The following is a 22,743-nucleotide window of genomic DNA, read 5'->3' as shown; positions in this document are numbered from 1 at the left end:
ACGGCACCTTGCTGCTTCAGGGTGTCTGCCGCTGCAAACGCTCTTCCCACTCTGCAAGGCTTCTACAAGTGCTCTTTAGCTCTTCACACCAAGTGTGTAAAGCTAAGCGTGACCTCTCCTACTGCAGATGAGATGCAGTACTTCTCCAGGGACACAGAACAGCAAGAAACCACAGCAGCATGTTCTGAAGCACATTCTTACCTATCATGGTGAACAGGAGATACACAAGCCAAGAACTGGCATAAAAACTATTCCTTCTGCTTGAAATAAATCCGTGCTCTCTCCAGGCATGACATCAATGACCTCTGGAAAACCACCATCCCAGAACACACCCAGACTGCACACCCTCGGATACCGGGCTCCTTTTTGCACTGAACTGCATCCAGGCCTCTGCAGCCTGGCATGTTCGAAACTGCAGCATGAGCTAGTCATCTCTGCTAATAAAAAGCAAGTCAGATCTGGGGGGCTTCAGCAAAACAGTGGGTTTTGGTAGGAGAGGCTGCAGACAATGAGGAAATCCTCATTGTCACAACACAGAGCAGCAGGGAGCTCTGATTTCTGTTGTTTTCAGAAGCAAGACAGACAACTTATTCCTAAACCATGTCCAATTTCTTGGAGTGGAATGAAGAGACTGTATCACTCCCTCTGGCACGTAATCCCAGAAGTACAATTAGGCCAGCTCTTAATGCTTTTACTACAGTACTCATAATATTTATTGCTGGTGTTTAAAGCCACCCCAGCTCCCGATGCTCTGTGCCTGTGTGAATACTTCAGCTTTGTCAAATAAAGGCATTCCTGACCTGGTGGAATGGTGCAGCTGCCCAGCTTCGCTTTCCAAAGCAATTCCTTTCAATGGCTCCATTTAAGACAGGTCATTACAGAAGCTACCTCGGGCAGTAGACAAAAATCACCATTTCAACATGAAAACACAAGGACTGCAGTGAGGCTGAGCTTGCTTTCAAGCACTATCGACCTACCTGCTCTCTGATCACAGCTGATGGCACCAGAGAGCCAAGTACCTCCTGCCACAGCCCAACCTGCTGCTACTGCCTGGGTGCAGCCAGCCTGCCTTCCCTCCAGGAGGGCTCACACCAGCACACTCACTCAGCCTTGGCTCCATTGGAGCTGCTCAGGTGAAGGTAAGCTGGGTGTGCTCCTCCCAGACAGCTCCCAAGCCAGGCTGACTGCACAGGTCCTGCCACAGGAACACAGGAGTCTTTCTCCTACTTTATCATCAATGAAACAAAGTCCCCCAAGCACTGCAATAGCTGATTTACTGAGACCACCACCTACCACACAAACAGTGCTCCTGTTGCTGCAGGTAGGAAACGCCTTTCCAGGAAAGAATGGGATTCTTTTGGCTCCTAAGTCATTGATTTTCATGGATTCACATGCAAGCATCCTACTGGTAATGTGCTAGCTAAAAAAAAGGCTTCCAAAGTTAGTATTTTATGTAATATTTTAGTAACTGGAGCATCCATCTGTTCTACAAATGGAGCCCCACAGAAATGATTTTACAATAAAAGCAACCAAACCTTGGAAAACCACTTGGATTTGGGAGGTCAGCTTCTGAGAACAGTTATGGGAAGTGGAAACATCTCTGCTTCTCCTCAGGGACACCAGCATTTGCCTACATAATATCATTAACACAGTCCAGGATAAGTAATGAACACAGTCTCAATCAACTAAGTCATAGTAAAGCAAGGACACTGGAATTCTTACTAAGAAACAGGACCCCAGCCTGGTTTGTGTTGGAAGGGACCTTAAAGCTCCTCCAGCGCCAACCCCTGCCATAGGCAGGGACACCTTCCACTAGAGCAGCTTGCTCCAAGCCCCTGTGTCCAACCTGGCCTTGAACACTGCCAGGGATGGGGCAGCCAGAGCTTCCTTGAGATCACAGTCCTCAAAGAGGAAAAGACTGCTAAGGAAAACCTTTCGCATCTCATATGATGAAAGACACGAGTACAGGAGTGGCACAGTCGGTTCTTTCTTCTTTAATATTGTAACTTAGAATAAAAAAAGGAAAAGAATGAACAATTGTTCCTGTACATTCACATTTCTCCTCCCTCCAGTGCTTTGGTTTTCCTTTCAAGAGGCTCAGAGCCCACCTGCCATCAGGTGGGAAGTTGGTATTGGCTCAAGTACAAACTGGTGAACAGCAGAAGGGTCTCCCCTCTTTCATTTGCAAACCTGTACCTCGCAGGAGAAAACCGAGTGGCTCTGTGAGCCCCTGCTGAATGGTCTGAAGGCTACAAGAGGCCAATGATTCCAGAGGCCATATTCCACTGATGGAATATAATCAGCAAAGGGATTCTGACACCCTTAGTGAGGGGTGTTTTAGGGGGAAGATTTATCCCATCAGTTGCTTATTCCAAACCAATCATTTTTAATGTTTTAATGATGTATTTTCCAATGAATTCTTAATGAACCCAGATAATAATGATGTTTCAGCCAGGTCCTTCATTTTGTCCCCCTTCTGCTCGGACACTTTAGCAATCTGAACCCTATCACAGTTATTGATGTATTCGTGTGAAACAGTGTCGATCATGTTAAAGGCATCACTTCAAGTCTCTGTGTTTTGCTCAACACTTCAGTCTTGCACCCTGACAAGCCAGTAAAACTCGGATCAAGCGTGTGTCTCAACCAAGTAACAGGATAATTCCTTTTCCCAGGAATACTTGCTTCTCATCTTTACAGTTTTGAGAGGACAGTGAGAACAACACTAAGCACTGCAATGTAAACTGCTCTTCAGCCTACACAATTCCACGCTCTTAAGAGCCTCACCTCACCCTCATTACACGTGAGAAAAGCATCGCTTGGTTCTGGGTTTATTTTAAAAGGGTTTTTAATCAATTTGAAGACTCTGAGGTTCCACATCACCTTGAAGCATAAATAGTGTCTGTTTTAACGTATGATTCACTACCATCCAGCTGCAGATCCTTGTGCAGACATCTACAGATTGTAGCAAAGGTCGCTTGGGTTTCCATCAACTATCCCAGCTTGCTTCCTGAAAGAGACAGAAAATCCCCAGTAATCAACTGCTCGTATCAGGGCACAGCATTCACACATTCCTTCAAATCATTCATTCATTCATTTTAATTTCTTCCAGGGCTGTGAACCATTCCTAAAGATTGCCACAGATGGCCTCAAGTTACCACTGGTGCATTGCACTCCTGTGTGCCAGTCTCACTGTGTAACTTGTCTTGGTTTTATGATCAGACACCTTTGTGTTATAGTAGATTCCCAATGAAAACCAATGTAGACAACAGCGTGGGGAAAGGTAGAACTCTTTTTATGGGCTTAAACTAAACCAGAGGAAGTTCAGGTTGGAGATAAGGCAGAAGCTCTTCCCTGTGAGGGTGCTGAAGCGCTGGCACAGGGTGCCCAGAGAAGCTGTGGCTGCCCCATCCCTGGCAGTGTTCAGGGCCAGGTTGGACACAGGGGCTTGGAGCAAGCTGCTCTAGAGGAAGGGGTCCCTGCCCGTGGCAGGGGTTGCCGCTGGAGGAGCTTTAAGGTCCTTTCCAGCCCAAACCAGGCTGGGATTCTATGATAACTCTATTAACAGTCAAATACATGCTGGAAAACTAGTTCTAGGGAAGAGCCTTGGGCATTCCATCAACTGAGATTGCCTGAGAAAGTCTCCACTAAGTGACTCAAAACTTTCAAAACAAGCATCTTCTTTTTTCTTCTCTTCACCTCCCTTCTTTACCCCTCACCTTTAAAAAAAAGAGTGGCAAGGAAGAGAAGAGGGAATGCTCCCATGGATGTTGCAGATGAACAAATGAGTTTGTACTGGAGGAAGTAGGCTGTGTAGAATGCCTTAAACTGTAAGGCACTTGAACCAGTTTTAAATATCAAGCTCTTTACCTCTGCAGCACACAAAAGGGTGAGATAAAGCCACGGATAACTTACAACATGCTGCAACGTAAGTGGCAAGCAGTACTTGCACACCACTGAAGGGTAACTGTACTGTAGAAAACCAAGACTGATACAATTCTTCACAACAGCTGTAAAGAAAGCACTGTACTGAGTCACCTGAAGCTGTTCCTATGGCCTTACCTGTCACTGGGATGAAGTTGATGACTGTGGAACGGTGCCTCCCAGGACAATGCTGTTTTTGTCACTCAGGGTTTTAAGCACGGTTGTGGCTGGTGCCTGCAGAATCTTACGTGAGAGCCTCATTCTGCCATCAGTTGGGTCACGTCCAAAGTATTTAACCTGCGGGGAAAACGAACCACTTTCAGACTGATCAACTTGGAGAGCTGGAGATAGAATTTTCCTTGAAAGGTGGTGTTCTGGTCTGGTTTTTCAATGTGATGCTAGCAAAGCCATAACAACAGGCACCATTTAGCCTATATTGCTGCTGAATTCAATTCATGTGGTACCCTAATAGCAAGAGCTGGACACTCAATAAATCTAACTTGAAATGATCAGACCTTTAACCAGCAGAGAAAGGAAATGTAACAGGGAAAATACTTTCTTTATACACACCAGAACAAAAAAAAAAACCAAACAATTCACTCAAATTCTACAATAGCAACAACAGTTTGGTTGCATTTTAAAGTTAGAGAAATATTTACCTGAATTTCTTGTCCAACTTCTAATCCCAGGGCACTTGGATGTTTAATCTAGAACACAGTGAGTTTGGGAAGAGGTTATTTCAGTGTGACTGATTGTGTTAGCTGTAAAAGTTCTTTCTTTTAGGGATTCTTCATGCTACACTTCAGACAATCACAGCAACTCAACGCTACCTTATGAACGGCAGGTTTCTAAGTGTTACATAGTAAAGGGACTGCAGATCTAAAGAACCTGGTGATGTGCATGAAAGCACAAAGAATAAAACCATAGTAGACATATAGTTAGGCTGTTTGCAGCTCTAAGTACAGCAGAGGTTAACCAAAAAGGTGCTGCTCATTTAACACAGCTTTTAACATGAAAACACTCTCCACAATAGCACATGTGTTACAGCTAAAGCAGACTGTTTAGTGAGAACTGATGAAAACCAAATCTAAGCGTCCAGTTTGTCCTTGCTTAAGCAGGCATTACCTTTCTCTGATCGAGTTGTGAGTTATGCAGTAACACTGGTGTCATGTTTGGATACAGTTTTACCATCACTCCAGAGTCCCTGCAACAGAAAACAGCACTGATACAGGTCTATGTATTTTACTCTGCATATTGACCCCAAGGCAAGCATTAGAAAACTTGTCATAAACAAGTTTTTATTCCTCCCTTTAAAAAAAATCTTATCTCAACCATAACATGTCCTCTCATTTTTCCTCAGTTGGGAGTGCATGGAAATCAGTTATTTCAGGACAGTGTATTTCGGTATGTATGGACATGCAGTTTTTGCAAGACCTATTGGATTGAGAAGTGAAAAGCAAATTCCTACCACATCAGATACAAAGACAAAAAAGCCTTAGGTTTTATTATACAAACATCCCAATAACTAGACAAGCAGCAAAAATAAATAGACATACTAAGAAACAGAGTATTTTCAGCTAAGAAAATACCAGGAATGATGCAGGTGTCACTGATACAGGTTTGGCAATCATTTTACATCATATTTAGGTACCAGGAATACAGCCACATAAACTGATTTCTACTTTAACTCCAGAGCAGGTTTCATACCTTATTTCAGTTATCGTGGCTGTATAAACTGCACCGAACTCCAAATTCACTTCTTGCTGTAGGGGGAAAAGAGAAACCAGTCAGATACATGTTCACCAAATACAAACTGAAAGAGCCAACAACAGAATTCTCCCTTACATCATCTTTGCAGATGTCACGGATAAACTCTCTTGCTTCATGCATGGCAATAGGGGTGGGGGCAAACACAGAATATGTCTCTTCATCCAGCTGACTTACAGTTACACCTTCGAAAGAGGATGGAATGAGAGGTTTTAGGTGAACAGTGCTACTGCTTCAGCAAGCAGAAGTTATATTCAGTAAAGACTTGAATAGAGCAAAATGATTTTGCACAGACTCATTAAGACCTCAAGAGCAAAAAGGCTTTAGTACATAGGCAGAGCAGCTGCACAGACACTTCAGCATATTCATGATCACACTTGCTTAGCTTTATACCTTGCATTCAACACTATCTTTTTCAAGGCCAGGTTGGACGAAGCCTTGGATGAGATGGTTTAGTGTGAGGTGTCCCTGCCCATGGCAGGGGGGGTGGAACTGGATGATCTTAAGGTCCTTTCCAACCCAAACTATTCTACGATTCTATGATCTGCAAAACTGCCCCTAAGCAACCCTTCAACTGCATCTTCCCTAAGCCCTGAAAAGCACCATGACACATGCACCACACTGGGAATTCCTGCTGTGAGACAAACTGCAAGCAGTTTTACAGAGAGAATCTACACAACTAAGTAAGGTGAAGCTCACCTCACCTCAGCCACATCAGCACTTCAAGACACATGCATCTATTACCCAAGACACAGCACAGACTCACTTTGTACCGAGCATTGGAACACCTAATCATACAAGTCTGAAAAGACAGTGTTTTGCAGCCTGCCGCATAAAGCACAAATTAAAACTGCCCTTTTCTCTTGGTATTTCCTCCTGTCTACTTACTAGGTCATTGCTGAAGCACAAATGCCAGTTTCATGGAGATGGCCTATAGAAAAATCTGGGAAGTTTAAGTTCAGCTACTTACAGTTTCTAAAAGGGCATAAAGATAGCATTAAGATTCAGCAATAGCCGTGCTAATAATACCTATGCTACTAAGATGCACTAACCAAAAGCTCCACACTAGCAATATTCATATAGAGAAGCTAATGGCACGTTAGGATAATATCAGAGGAAGCAAGAATGTCTTACCAGTCTGTGCTTGAAGCTTTTTCAGATTATAGCCCCCAGGACCAACAAATCTTAATCTTTTTGATAGTGGAACATGGATAGTTTCTGAAAGAAAATGTAGAAGTACTCTTGAAATGCTTAATATAATCATCTTGTAAGCTGTCACAAACTATGTCATGTTCATTTAGGTTTTAATCTTCTAGAGCTGCTGTACTGGCTGAACATTGATGTAATTACACTGTAGACCTGAAGTGAAAACATGGAACAGAAACACTTTGATGAGTGTAAATTACCTTAAGCCGTACCAATACTGACACCTTTACCCACTCTGATTGTTCCATATATCTTCAGTTTAATTCTGTTTTCTGGTATGCAGCAGTTTACTGCTGCTGTCCCACATGGCAGTAAAACCCTCCCAAATTCACCTCAACAGTGAACAGACATTCATTAAAAACCAACTGGTTTAAGCAGCAGCTTATTGCTAAAAGGTAATTATAAAATAGGTGAGTTCATATCAACATACAATGAGCATTACCTACAACGGGTCCACTTTCTTTCCTATTAGGTCTGGGTTTTGCCAGTGTTTGGTTCATAATTTGCAAGATCTCCCTCTTTGCAGCTGTGGGGTTGAGGGAGAGAGGAGGAGGAAGGACAAAGTAAAGAGTTTTGTGTAAGATGAAAATGAATGTATGAAAATAAATGTAGGTTTTGTTATAAAGTAGATAAACATCCATACATAGAAACCTGCCTCCTGCCTAACTTGAGAACGTAGCATGGTTACACCTAACACATTTCAGGCAGTACAACCTTCTGCTCTGAGCATATAAACTCCATCCCTTGAGCACACTCAATGATTTTATGCAGCCTAGAACACACATACAGTTCTGTTTCAGGGTATTATTCAGATGAAGCAGAGTGCTGATAAGCTGTACTTTTGATCAGTTGTGATACACTGGCCTGGAACTTTAGCTGAGCTGCTTCAAGTAAACCACCACTGAATAGGAATTAGGAGTTCTTACATTTTAATAAGGGTCAGAATACAGACAGCAGTAAACTTCAATAGTAAATATAGCTGAATTTATGGTAAATGAGAAAGAGTTTGCTGTTCTTTTTGTACCAGTACTCTGTTAGACTTAGAACCCATGCAATAAGGTGCTTGTGTGTCAGTCCAAATCCATTTCAGATGCTTCCTCCCCTTCCCAACTTTCACCAACCAAAAGCAATCCCAGTTTCCGTGCACAAACCTGCACCTCAGCCTTCACTACCTGTGTTACTCATAAGGAATCGAACTGCTAGATCTTAACCATGAACACAAGGTTTTACGTCAGCTCTAAGAACCCACTGCTCAAAAGACATTTAAAAATTGGTGTAAAGTTACTTTAAAGTTAGCCTGGAGTTTATTTATCAGCCCTTTTTACTGATGCATTGCACAGCAAAGAGCAAGCCTTTTTCCCCCAACTTACCACATTTGTTTCAATACTGTATGACAGATATGTTATCAGCTGAGGTGGCTCAGTAATGCTGTATCAGTCACACACAAACTACTGCATGCAAACATTTCACAATGTATTACCCTGATGCTCCTCTTTTGCACATTAGTTTGCTATGCCACTGATTCTACTGCAACTTCTCCAAACAAAATACTTGTTGTACCCAACTGGTGACCATTAGAACCACACCAGTTTGTTCTGGTTTAGTAACAGGAACCCCAGGAGCAGCAGACACTGTCACTGGGGCCGTGTACAATAACATGCAACTTAACAGCGGTGGAAAGGGCCTGGAGTTTTGGAGACTGAACGCTCTCCTGTGACACAAAAAGCTCTTTATTTGGTATGAAGTGCCTGTATTGAAGTATGACAGGCAACACCCAAACCAGACCAGTTCTTTCTGAAGACAGAAGCTTTTCCACAACAAGAACAGCAAAAATAAATATTATTTAGTTTCATAAAACTTAGAATTTAGTATAATTTATCATATTATATGATGAAATGGGTGCAAATACAAATACAGACTTACCTGTAGCTTGCTGAATAGCTTCCATTACAATTTTTATTGGTATTCCTGGCAGTTTTAGATCAACCTAATAGGAAAAGGGTTAAGCGACATCAGCATGCAAGAAAAGGTTTAGATACCTTGGCACAGTTTCATTTTGGGAAGATCTGATGTTACAATACCTGTAAGGCAGTTATTCCTTTATTAGTACCTGCCATCTTGAAATCCATATCGCCATAGTAATCTTCAATTCCCTACCAGCATAGACAGAAAGAAAACAAATTGGAGTAACTTAATCCCAGCGTCAAGTCTCACTATACTAAAAGTACATCCTGTGTTTCAATAAGCCACCAAGCAGTTCTGCAGACTTGGAATTGTTTCCAAGACTTGCATGGTTTTCTTCAGCCTTATTTTGCTGCCCAGGATTAACACTGCTTCTTTCTCTCTTCAGAGCTTTGTGGACTAGCTCTGAATAATTGGTCCACAGCTGATTTTGCACTATCAGTGGATTCCAGTGTGCAGCAGCAGCAGTGTGATAACATTCATTCTTCCCCCTTTAGCAATTTTCCCTATGTCCATTCAATATACTGTGGCTTTCAGTAAGTTATTCAAGAATTATTAATGCAGAGAAAAGACAAAATTGATTGGAAAGAGAGCTTGTGAGGGCTTAAAAGAAACAACTGAGTAATTACAAAAAACTGAGATACATGACCAGACATTTCAGCGAGACTTTTTGAAATAGGGAAGGAATTTGGGAGACAAAACAGAGAAGATGAAACTATCTGGTATTTCCAGTAGTGCATGTTCCAGGCCTGACTGGGTAAAACACTACAAAAAAGGCCATAGAGAGCATTTAGAGAATTAAGCAGCAACAACCACTGCAGTGCTAGGACACTCACCAGGATGTCTGTCAACAAACGATAGTCCTCAATATCTCCATTTTCCAGACTGCATTTGGTAATGAGCCCTATGGCTACACCTGCAACTGCATTTGATACTGGAACTCCTAATAGTGGTAAATAAAAAGACATTTTTATAACCTTTGGTCATTTCCAGATCCTGTAACACATTACCGTGACCAGCAGGTTGAAGGAGGTGATCCTGCCCTGCTGCTCTGCTCTCATTAAGACCTCACTTGGAGCACTGTGTGCAGTTCTAGTGTCCTCAACATAAAAAGGACATGGAACTGTTGGAACAAGTCCAGAGGAAGCCACGAGGATGATCAGGGGCTGGAGTACCTCCTGTATGAAGATGGGCTGAGAAGGTTGGGGCTGTTCAGCCTCGGAGAAGAGAAGCTGCATGGAGACCTCATAGCAGCTTCCAGTATCTGAGGGGGGCCTATAGGGATGCTGGAGAGGGACTCTTCATTAGGGACTGTAGTGACAGGACAAGGGGTGATGGGTTCAAACTGAAACAGGGGAAGTTTAGATTGGATCTAAGGAGGAAATTCTTTACTGTGAGGGTGGTGAGGCCCTGGAATGGGTTGCCCAGGGAAGTTCTGAATGCTCCATCCCTGGCAGTGTTCAAGGCCAGGTTGGACAGAGCCTTGGGTGGCATGGTTTAGTGTGAGGTGTCCCTGCCCATGGCAGGGGGGCTGGAACTGGATGATCTTAAGGTCCTTTCCAACCCTAACTATTCTATGATTCTATCATATGTAGTTTATCCTATTAAGTGTTGTATTTTGTACCTGCATCCATTAGCGCCAAACTTCCACCACATGCAGAAGCCATTGAAGAGGACCCTAAGGAGTTAGAATACAGAGAAAAAAGAAAGTATTAAACACTGGTCAGAAGTACCTGAACCAAAACTTGCCAGGAATATCCTTCAATGACAGCTTGAAACTTAAATTGCTCCAGAAAATCCTGTGCAGCAGCACTTATACTACCATCAATAACTGCAATTAGAAGTTCTCTGTGGGAGAAGTATTTTAACAAGAAATGGGTAATACAGTTTGAATCTTTCACGGTACCAACACCAAAAAAGCTCAACAGGCATCACTAATAAATACTCTAGGTGAAGAATCTGTGGGTTTGCAAGCTGCAAATGGGACCCCCTCTCTCCACTGATCCCTTCTCCCAGCCACCTCATCTCACTGCACTGCTAGTGAGAAGTTCCTCAGGGAACTTCTTGCCACACACATAGGGGCATCTGCAAGGACGTGACATGGAGAGAGCTCTCTCCCAGACTGGAGATGGGAAAGAACAAATACAGACAGCCAGGAGAAGTTACCTCTCAGGCAGTGAGGGTACGAGCTGTGATTAAACACTGAAGAATGGGGCTCAATCCATGCTGACTTACTTTCCTCACTCCATAGCATAAAAATGCCCCCAAATACTATTAAACTCAGATTTCCTGTTTACATTTCATACTGGTACTGTGCTGCTACACAAAGTGAAAGAAAGGTCCATTGCTCATGACCATATACATCCTTTTTAAGTACTTCAGGTAACAGAGCTATCAAGATTAAGAATGTTAAAAATGAAATGTATTAACTATAATGCCTACAACTCAAGCTTCTCAAACCTGAGCTTTTTGAAGAACCAAATTTAGTCTCTGGCACTAGGTTAAAAGTCAGAAAACCGTAATACCATTTGACTCCAAGACTTCAGAAGTAACTCGTATTGTGAATGGGAAATCCTGAGGGATAACTGGTTTCAAAGCTCTCTCTGCCAGTGCACCTGGTTATAAAAAACACCAAGTCACCCATAAATAAAACCAATCAGATAAAACATTACAGCTTAGGAGCACGGGACTGCTCTAGTCTGAACTCACCATGTCCAAGTTCTCTTCTGTTCATACCACTCACTTTGCCAATCTCATTAGTTGCATAAGGTGGAAACTACAAAGTAAAATAATGTGTAGAGAGAAAATCAGCTAGGTTTTTTTCAATGATTATTTTAAAACATACACTTAGAAAAGATCCTTTGAAGCTTTGGAGAATCTTATGGTAAAAACACATTAAAAAAAAAAAAAAATCAAACCAGCACACTTCTATTTCTGTCCTGTAGACTGAGTTCTATTAGTCAGTCTGAAACCACGAGCACTTTAGGTAGTGATTAGTGAATCATAGAATAGTTAGGGTTGAAAAGGACCTTAAGATCATCCAGTTCCAACCCCCCTAGCATGGCCATGGACACCTTCCACTAAACCACATCACTCAAGGCCTCGTCCAACTTGGTCTTGAGCACTGCCAGGGATGGAGCATTCTGTTTTACTTCCAATAAATAAAGCAGTCACAAAGTAGTTGAGAAACAGCACAACAAGTTTACTCCAATCAAAGTTGAGAAACAACATATCAGAAAGCTTGTTTCTGTCGTACAGATAACAGGACAAGGTGTGCCTGTTGCCTGTATGAAATACTCTGGGCAACTTCAAAAGGCTGAGAGAGATCCAAGATGCAAAAGGACTTATGGACTATTGGTGTAGTATGTCAGCTAACATATTAAGAGTTGACTAAAAATAATATAGCAGATTAATCCTGTTTTCAGCAATAACCCATTCTTAAGGAGCTCACCTAATGTTAAGATATTAAAAAGACTGTATCAGATGGCAATTTACCTATTATACAGTGCTTTTTTAGGAAACCAACAGTTTTGTTCATAAAGTGCAATATAAATTCACGTAAGAACTTTAATTTAGAAGCTTTAGCAAATCTAGAGATAATCTGTGTCCTTGGAAGTGATCAGTATCTCCTTTAAAAGCCCTTCTGTGAATCATGCCGAAAGCTGGGACACAGTAAAGCTCTTACCTCATAATGCAGCATGAAGTTTTTATCTTTTATCCCACTAAGAATTAAAAACAAGAGCATGTCAAAAAAGAGCCATCAAACATACAATACAATAAGCAACTTGTAAGATCACATGCAGTTATGCTTACAAATAAACCCAGCCAGAACCATGAATCAATAGATTTGCTGATCACCCACATTTTTCCTAAGCTTTTCTATGTAGAAAACAAATTGAAAAGCACAGTCTACAAAGAAAAACCCCCATATGTTAATCATCATCATCATTAAAACAGTGCTCCTGGCTGTTCTGAAGAGAATAGGCCTCGTCAGTGCTACATGCTGGTTTTGGTGTGTCTGAAGGAAGAATAACAAACAAAAAATCAAACTCTCAGAACATCAGCATCTTACTGCACACAATGCAGTACGGACTCAGAAGCTTCAGCACTCAGAAGAACTGAGAATCTCTGTAACCACAAAATAGCTTTTGATTCAAACAAAAAGTGTGCTCAAAAAAGTTACTAAAGTACCAGAAGATCTGACTCAGCAATAAAGACAAAAAGCTCATCTATGAAGAAAGCTGCATCAAGTCAAGACTTGTACACAGTTTCATACAGAGGCATTGATGAAGCAACCCACTGACTGCTAATTAAGCTCCATTATTTAAACACAGGAACTGATTTCCAAGAATACCAAAGTTACAGAATAGGGACAAACAGCTCCAGGCCAAAAGAGTGTCAGCTTTGCTTCAGTTAAGATGTAAACCTCCCACACTGGTGGGATGAGATCACTGAACTGCAGCTTTAAAGGGAAGGAGTTTCCCCTCTCAACAGGATAGCCCTCAGCAATAAAATGTTAATGGTACAAGGACTTGCTACATGGCAAGTTAAATTTTCCTCACTCCATTAACAAAGAACACATTTCACCCTTTGAACTTCTTTATTTTGAGACAAAATGAGAATGTTTAGATAGACTGATACAGCTGGGGGGGGGGGGAAAGCCCATCATCCAGTTATCTGCATTTTAGCCTGCTTTCCACTCAAACCAAACTTGAAATAGCACTTGATGGGCTACATGCATCCAACCTATCAAGCAAAACTGCCAAACTTGTGAGAAATGGATTGAGTAAACTCATATCAAGTTCCAAGTGTGATGATAAATTCTTGGAATGAAGAGAGAATGAACTTTCATTAACTGTTTTATTTAAAGAGGCTTGACATACGGACACAGTTTTGCAGATTCAAGAGTAATTCACTATTTCCCTTCTGTCTCAGCTGGACTGGATGCTGTTACTTTTCATACTTCCCACTTTCAAATGTGCATCTATGGAATTAATGCCACCTTAAAAAGCAATAGCCAAGATCACTTCAAAGTCTAGTTTTACACATTTTCAGTCCTAATGGATATGGACAGCGAAGATCAAGGAACTTATCAACTGTACTTAAACGCTCACCCTCTTTTTATTACCACTGAGAAAACACCATAGAGAAGCATACCTCACTGCTGTTGAGATAACGTCCGATTTTACACTTGATTCTATAGAGTCAAATGTAACCGTACAGAGAACCTAAAATAAAAGGACAAAGGGTAAATAAACTGCTCATACACACTTCCATCATTGCCACCTTTTACTGCATATGAAGAATCAAAAAGAATGATTTCAGCAACAAAAACGCTGTCATCTGCAAACCTCTTCCTTCATTGCACAAATGTATTAGTATCTGCAAAGATTATACAATCACATTTAAAAGTTAGTAATTTAATGCTTCTTAAACCTGGAACAGTTTGCTCCCTAAAAAGCACACTACTTCATTTAAGAGCCTGGGCCAGATGTCATGCAAAAGAGCAAACCTGTTTATCAGATGGACTGGCAGTATGTGTTATTTTTAGTGGGGACAGCACTGAGAAGTAAATCACTGTTTGCCACTCCCTGTGTTCCCTGCAGTAAATCAGATCAATGGCTGACAGTCTTCTAGGAAAATGAGCTATAAAAACATAGCAGACCCAATCTCACATACAATTTTACTTTAATCCCTCCAACAACATCTGACACTTTAAGCAAAGAAGAGAAAAGAAGTCTCACTAATATGATTTTTTTGGGGTACAGTCTCCCTATTCAGTCCATGTTACATGTGAAGTTCCTTTTAAAAGATGCACAGTTCAACACTGCTCTGCACACCAATGACCCATTCACTGAGTCACCCATTTTTCTAAAAGCAAACAGGATTATGTTTTACATTAAAAGCTTTTGTTTCAACAAATATCTTTAACATAGAAATCTACACGGAGGGGTGAAAAGATACAACTTTGGACTTGCTCTCTTCTCAAACCACCTCCCCCCCCAAGACAATGAAAGACACAAATCAGCTTTTAATTGATTTAGTCTCTGATGTTTCAAGATATTACCTGTGTTTGGCCTCTCTGAAATAAGGCTGATCCATGGAGCATTTTGAACATGTCCACTTCACATTTAATATCTCTGAGGGAAGTCAAATCCCTCCCGTCACACCTAAAGTAACAAGCAGAAATTATGAGATCAACGAAACTATAGCCTTGGATAGAAAGTCAACAGAAATGTTATTCAGTAGCAGTTTGACCTCCTTACCTTCTGTATTCATTCAGAACAAGGTTTCGGAAGATATCCTTTGAAACCACATTGAAGGATTCGATGATTTCGTAAGGCTCAGCCTCTGGAAATTTTTCTGGGTATAAAAAAGAAATTGCATCTCAAGCTGGAAAATGCATTTTATGTGTCTTTTACTAAAATAGTTGGGCTATTTTAGTAAAATAGCCCAGCACACTGTAGCTCTAAGTAGCATCAGCTCCAGGTAAGCATTCTCTAACCATTAAGAAAGCAGAAAATCCTACCTTTTAGCTGTTCTTCTGTTTCAAGCCTTATTTTGTTAATTGCTTCATCTCTAGAAATCTAGAACACATGATTTGCAGCCAGTTAACTCTACAGAGCAAAAGAATGCAAGTTGTTGGGTTTTTGTTGGGTTTGAAATTCTGTAAAACTCACGGAATAAGGACTAGGATTGTCACACAAACACCAGGTTGGAAGGGACCTCAGGGATCATCTGGCCCAACCTTTCTTGACAAAAGCATGGTCTAGACAAGATGTCCCAGCACCCTGTCCAGCCCAGTCTTAAAGCGTGTCCAATGCTGGGGAACCTACCACCTCTCTGGGGAGATTATTCCAATGACTGATGCTCTCATTGTGAAAGATTTTCCTCATCTCTCCAACCAGAATCTCCCCAGGAGTAACTTGCATCTCTAATCTTTTCTATGTGACTCCTTGTAAAAAGGGAGTCTCCACCTTCATACAGCAAACTTATATTCTGATATATAAGAATTTACAGAACAATTTACTATAACTACTGCAGAGTTCTTATTATCATTAAAGAACTATATCTTACTACAGCTTCATTATGATATTAATAATTGTATCATGTTTGAATGGACCACTTACTTTATCATGGCCTGAATCCGTGAACACCGCATAGATCTTGTTGGAAGCAAGACTTTGGGAAGAAAAGAAAGAACTTTTGAAAACACAGCTTATAAACCACTTACATAAATAGGTTTTGAGGACTAAATGTATGTCTTCGTTAGCAGTAGGAAAGCCCCAGGCTGACATTTATAAACATTACTAGCTCCAGCTGCATTTCCTGCCTGCTCTCCTGCCAGCTCTCTGGAATTAGTTATCACTTCCACCAGACAACATCCCAACTTCTCTTGTCACCCTTCCACAGGAAGGGCATACTAACTTACACTACCTCCACTGGGTTTTCAGGGTGCTTGTTTTAACTTGTTCTTTTCACTAAGTGTAAAAGAGAGCTGAAGGCTGTGGTACTAAGGTTCTATGGAAAACATAACAAGTACTGAACATTCAAAACATGCTATTTTGTTAAACACCCCACACCCCCCCCCCCAACTGTCTGATCAGAGCTCAGCAAATTAAATCCTGGTTAAATAACCAGTTTGAGTCACTTCACAGAATTCAGACCAAATTATTTGGTCTGGACGTACTTCTTTGCACGTTCCACAATCTCTTCAGGAGCAACATACAACTTCTGAACAGTTCTCTTGACAACACCCCGTTCTTTCACTAGCTGCTGAATTCCCTGGATTATATGCTGGGTTTGCTTCACCCCTACTTTGATGGCGTGACAGAAGTCTTGTTGCAATATATTCTCAGCAGTTGCTTCCAACATAACTGTGAATGGAAAGTTAAAAAGTAAATATTATTTTATTGCTCAAAAGCAATCTAACTCAACTGAAGAAATACAGATTAACATTGAACTGGATAGATACAATGGAATTTACTTTATCTAACCAAAAGTTAAACCTACCACTCTTATTTACTCCTGATACTGCGTAAAAATACAGGTTTCAAAGATGAGGAGAGCTTCAAAGAGACACTAACTTGATTTTCAAGCCCTCAACAGCTATTAATCATTAACTTACTTACCAACTTGATTTTGTGGAGCTCCAGCAACAACTAAATTTAAAGTACTAGAAGACAACTGTTTTCGAGTTGGATTGATAACAGTTTCTCCATCAACCAGTCCTACTCTTACTGCACCTACAAAGAAACTCCAGATTATTATTGTTATAATACAGAAGTTCTTTAAGACACCATTTTACAGTAATTTTTGGGTTTAGATGTATAAGTTCTAAAGCCAAGGGTTCATTGTTAAATAGCAGCATGTTAGCTATACACCAAGAACAAATGGGTAAGGCAGAATTATCTATTCTTGAATTTCTTCTGGTAAGGCATATAATGCTGAGTAACACTATACACAAGGCTGTAAGACTGCTGGGGTTTAAGTCATTTGGGCACATCTTCTAGAATACAGGCAGGTGAAAGGAAAACACAGCTAAATATTTACTTTTGTCTAGATCATTTCCCCCAAAATATTCACAATGAAATAAAGCTCTTCTTAAGCTTGAGTTCCTGGAAAAAAATAGCTGTATTCCTATCTAGCTGTTTTCTAAATGGTGTTTTTCAAGACCAAGTTTCTCTGAAGAAAAATTAAAGTGAATGGTCTCTATATTATACTATTTCTGGACTATAAATCCATCCAGAAATACATGTAGCACAGGAAAAATAATGCTCTGAATTGCAATAACCCTACCCATTGCAAAATTATTTTCAATACTTGAAACAAAAGATAGTGGACTTCAGATTCAGAGTCTTATTAAAAAAGAAAGCATGAACTGTGGTTTAAGCCTTCCATTATGTTCAAATCATCCATCACTTCAAAATAGTCACTTACCAATAGGACCATTCCATGGGATATCAGATAATGCAAGTGCTGCAGAAGCTGGAATGGAGAGATAAAAATCTGTATTAGAAATAATGGATCATATTAAATCACACACAAGCAGGCAATTTTTAGCAGTCCTCTTACCTCCGTTAATTGCCAGAACATCAGGGTCATTTACACCATCTACTGCTAAAAGATTACAAAGGATCTGGCATAAGATAAAAGACAATGAATCATTTTGACCTACACATTTTTATTAGCTGTCAATAAAGGACAATAAAGCAAAATTTTCCACAGATTTATACAAATCTATATTACAAGTAAAAATTTGATCAGGTATTTAAACTGGAAAGCTCACAGAAAACTCACTAATGTAAATGCATATCATATCATACAATAGAGAGTATTAGCTTTTCTTTCGTCTGTTGTACAGAGGATATTTGAATGTTGTTCCTCTACAACAAAATTTGGAAACTAGTATGTAATAAAAATAATTTGAGACAAGGAAACAACAAACTAAAAAGCAGCATTTCTCTATTAGACTTTTTCAAAGTATAAACCCTTCCTTGATGCTCATGGAAACTGCTTTACTTAAAACACTGCCTAGGTCATGTAATTTTCACTGGCTATACCCAAGATTTCCATTCTGAAGGTAACTATAGTTAACGACAATGAGCACGACCTACCTGTGTATCATAAAAGTAGCCTGCTGGAAAGAGTGGTCTGATTGACCGATCTGCAAAAGAAATAGTCAATGTCTAAGAATTATTTGGGTTTCAGTAGTTAGTATTCAGTTTGTACTGTAATAACCTCATGAGAAGCTGACAAATGGTTTAAATGAGACCCACACCAACAAAAAAGGCAGAGAACTCGGACGGAAATGTAGCATGACATATAATCAAGTCTAATATTTTACTCTGCCACTGAAATAAGAGGTATTTGGGTGAGCAAACAAACCATTGGAAAAGTCTATACTTTAGGGTACACACAACCTGTTAGTCAGAAGTACCCTCAATTAAGGGACACAGTCCTCAAAGAAAAACAAAGGCATGTTTCCATGATTTCCCATTAATCTTATTTCAGTCTGAAGCATACAGGACTCTGTGTAACAGCCTGGGCCTTATAGGCCGTTCCCTCTCCTAATTGTTTTCATTGCTGCCTTAAGATGCTGATACATATATATGTAAATGTTGGATTCCAAAGAGCTCTCTTATGCATGAATGGAAATAGCCATGATGAAAATAACTTTTCTAGCAGGATCATGAGGAAGAGAATGAGTGTATACCAATCAGTAAGTCTGCCTCTGTATTTCAGAGTTTAGCTTGGTTGCCTCTTCCATCCATCCAGAGATGGGCAACGGCAGAGGTAACATCTCTACAGTTAGGATGACATCTTAATATCCACAAACATGACAACAAGCTTTCTCAAGATCCAGGCTTACATATAAAGTCATATGCACACAGCATATGTGATGCATTGTTTTGAAAATCAGTACTGATAAACAAGAAACCACAAGTTTGTTTCCTTCTGACATTACTGAAAATCAACTCTGCAACCAGCAGTTAGAAATCACCACCTTTTCAAACACCCGTATTATTTAACTATTCCAAAACAGTTAAAATAAATAGTAAATGAAATGTTGCAGCCTACCTATTACTCTGCTTGTAAGAATTTCTTTATCAGTGGAACCAAGCTCTCTCCTTAGATAGTTCATAGGAATTCTCCCTGCTGCAGCAGCTTTCTGGCGGTAGTCAACCTTTTAAAAACAAAACAGGGATTCCTAAAGGCAACAGATCACTTATTTCAGAGCCACAGATTCATTCAGTTTAGAAGGGACACTGCCAAAGGCCTGTAATGCTCAGAACAGGGTCAGTTCTGAATTCAGATGACATTATTCAAGCTCTATCTTGATGCTCAAATGGACCCTCCCATTCTACATTGAATATAGACTGCTCGGCCAGTCATTTCCCAGTCTGAGCTGTGCAGAGCACTACTGCACCCCAAGTTCAGAGGGATTCCAGGGCACTGCTACAAGTACGAAACAGGCCGTGTTCCAGGACAGATCCCTGAGGAACTATTATTCAGCCTGAGCATAAGTCATTAACCCTTAACAATCACAGCCCCCTGAGCCTCATGACCCAACCAGTTTTCCACACATCTGAAATGTAAGAGCTGAACTTGGATGTTGGGTGACATGGTTTAGTGGGAGGTGTCCCTGCCCATGGCAGGGGGGTTGGAACTGGATGATCTTAAGGTCCTTTCCAACCCTAACTGTTCTATGAAGTTCATAAGGCTCCTGTGAAAAGCCTTGCTAAAGTCAACATAGACAACATCCACACTCATCCCTCACAAACAGACATAGTCGTTTTATCAGACTGCTACTCCAAGGTCCAGAGTCTGTAATCTGCTCTTTGCATTCCCCATTCCCCCAGCATCTTGAACTCCACTACTCAATCATTACCACTGCTAAGGTTACCACTGATGATCACAAAACTCATTTTGTCGTTAGTACTTACCACTAATGGCATAAACTGAGATGCAGAAGGCTTGGTTTTACTGACTGCTGTGACCATTACTGCTGTGTCACCTAGCTGGATTGAGAAAAAATAAAATGAAATGACCTGCAAACAAAATAATGCCTGAATCCCTAAACTTATTCAGACTAAAACTCCTGAATATTCTTTGCAAAAAAACAACCACATAAATCCATGCTTCAAACCATTGTTTGCTTTCCAAAACACAGCTGTTGGTTAATGAGGGATTAAATTGCCACTTGAGGCTCTCTATCTTTTTAACAGGCTCTGATGTTCTAACAATGACTGTTCAGATGCAGACATAATGAAGTTGCCCAAATTCCGACTGTTTTTTACCTGAACAACAGCAGATCCATCAGCAAACCTCGCCAGTTTTCCAGAAGATAATTCCATCTTTCTGTTGGAAAGAAATAAACTATTACTCATGGTGAATCCAAACATATTTTCCAGTAAGTTCTGTGTTCATCTACAGCACTGGCTGTATAGAATACAGGCTACACTTCATACTGGACACAAAAATCCCCAATAGATACAGAAATTGGAACTCTTTGTCCAAAAGTCCCCTTAAGTGCTTTTGGCTCAAACGTCCTACTTCATCACCTTGCAGCAAAGACCTGCAGCTACACTGGATCTCACCTGAACTCACATGTATGGCTTAGAGGCAAGATAATTTGCTCATACCAAAGATGAATCATCCACTTGTTCTAGGTGGAAGTTGGTCTTCACAGAGTCCCAGCCTGGTTTGGGTTGGAAAAGACCTTAAAGCTCCTCCAGCCCCAACCCCTGCCACAGGCAGGGCCACCTTCCACTAGAGCAGCTTGCTCCAAGCCCCTGTGTCCAGCCTGGCCTTGAGCACTGCCAGGGATGGGGCAGCCACAGCTTCTCTGGGCACCCTGTGCCAGCGCCTCAGCACCCTCACAGGGAAGAGCTTCTGCCTAAGAGCTCAGCTCAGTCTCCCCTCTGCCAGGTTCAAGCCATTCCCCTTGGCCTGTCCCTACAGGCCCTTGTCCCAAGCCCCTCTCCAGGTTTCCTGCAGCCCCTTCAGGCACTGGAGTTGCTCTCAGGTCTCCCCTTCAGGAGCCTTCTCTTCTCCAGGCTGGCCCAGCCCAGCTCTCTCAGCCTGTGTTACCGCTACAAAACAAAGGTGCGCACCCGCTGTACCCGCACAAACAGGGAAATCCACTCGGGCACCCACAGAGCCCCTTTCCCCACCTCAGCCACAGAACACTCCCTCCTCCGTGCGGAACTACCCCTGCCCGTTCCCACAGCGCAGCAGCACTGCCGGCGGCACTTTCTCCTCACGGTTATTGAACCCGCCGACCCACAGCCGGTACCGAGAGCCGCCTCCTGACCCCCTCACCTGCCTCCCACCTCCACCGTGAGGGTGCGACAGGCCCCGGCCGCCATCCGCAGCACGCAGCCCTCCGGCAGCAGCGGCCGCCGCCATCGCGCCGCGGCCCCGCCGCCAAGGGCCCAACCGCGGAGCGCGGCGCGGCGGCAGCTCGTGGTGGCGGCGGCCATGGCGAGACAAGCCCCGCCGGTAGCCACCATCCGATTGGTTCTGGGAAGCGGCTGGAGGGAGATTCCGCGCAGTAAGGTGGAAGCGGATTGGCTTTGGTGCCGGTGGTAGAGTTTCGATTCCGCAGCGCGGAGCCTTGCCGGCGACGGCGGCTGAGGAGGGTCAGCCCGCGCACGGCTCCTCATCGGAGCCGGCCCGGGAAGTCTGAGGTAAAAAGTGACGCAAAAAGCCCCACGGAGGCCCCTGTCTCTAAAGAGACAGCTTTAGAGCTAAAACTAATTAAAATGTGGGTGGCCACGAGCACAAATGGGGGTCAGGCTGAGGAAGGGCACACCTGCACCATGGCTGCAGCCTCCTTCCCGCCACTGGTGCCTCAGGAGACCTTGTGGCACCTTCACACGCGTGAAGCTTCATCCGGCTGCCACCACCTCAGTGTTGCTGCTGAGTGACAGCAGCCACAGGGCCTGGCGTGGGGACGGTGTTACATGTGACAGGTCAGAAATCCCAGCCTGGTTTGGGTTGGAAGGGACCTCAAAGCTCCTCCAGCTCCAAGCCCTGCCACGGGCAGGGACACCTTCCACCAGCCGCTGTGTCCAACCTGGCCTTGAACACTGCCAGGGATGGGGCAGCCACAGCTTCTCTGGGCACCCTGTGCCAGCGCCTCAGCACCCTCACAGGGAAGAGCTTCTGCCTTATTTTTCGAAGTGCAAGAGGAGGGTTACAGCCGTTGTTAGTGCTTATCACAAAGAATTGCTAGTTAAAGTATTTGTTGCCCTGTTACATGCTCAGAGTGTATCCAAAGGTTACACTTACAGGAGAGTGCTTTTTCCTTACAGTAATTGTTTCTCAGACATTATTTCTTAGTTGCACAATGCAAAAAAGATTAGTAATTATTGTTATTTA

At 42.1% G+C, this 22,743-nt stretch overlaps 1 protein-coding gene across 1 annotated transcript; it reads right to left on the bottom strand.

Annotated features, from left to right (window-relative positions):
* Window positions 1–1,971: 1,971 nt before the first annotated feature.
* Window positions 1,972–21,842, bottom strand: PNPT1 (polyribonucleotide nucleotidyltransferase 1). Its single transcript, XM_057405831.1, has 29 exons — window positions 21,682–21,842; window positions 20,658–20,718; window positions 20,304–20,378; window positions 19,438–19,543; window positions 18,474–18,523; window positions 17,932–17,995; window positions 17,797–17,844; window positions 16,989–17,102; window positions 16,547–16,733; window positions 15,987–16,038; window positions 15,386–15,443; window positions 15,123–15,219; window positions 14,924–15,026; window positions 14,014–14,084; window positions 12,542–12,578; window positions 11,566–11,632; window positions 11,382–11,471; window positions 10,481–10,534; window positions 9,693–9,799; window positions 8,976–9,047; window positions 8,818–8,881; window positions 7,337–7,420; window positions 6,823–6,906; window positions 5,767–5,873; window positions 5,629–5,684; window positions 5,047–5,125; window positions 4,581–4,628; window positions 4,060–4,218; window positions 1,972–3,007 (listed from the first exon to the last, which is right to left on the bottom strand). Exons 1-28 carry the CDS (start codon window positions 21,840–21,842, stop codon window positions 4,063–4,065), a joined length of 2,352 nt encoding a protein of 783 aa, XP_057261814.1. The 3' UTR covers window positions 1,972–3,007; window positions 4,060–4,062.
* Between the last annotated feature and the right edge of the window lie 901 nt (window positions 21,843–22,743).

Source organism: Pezoporus wallicus, unplaced genomic scaffold, assembly GCF_028554395.1.
Source record: "Pezoporus wallicus isolate ANWC-B61680 ecotype Strahan unplaced genomic scaffold, APGP_CSIRO_Pwel_v1 contig_6714, whole genome shotgun sequence".
NCBI lineage: Eukaryota > Metazoa > Chordata > Aves > Psittaciformes > Psittacidae > Pezoporus > Pezoporus wallicus.
The sequence above is the reverse complement of the archived record's forward strand: the minus strand, read 5'-3'. Positions and strand labels throughout refer to the sequence as shown.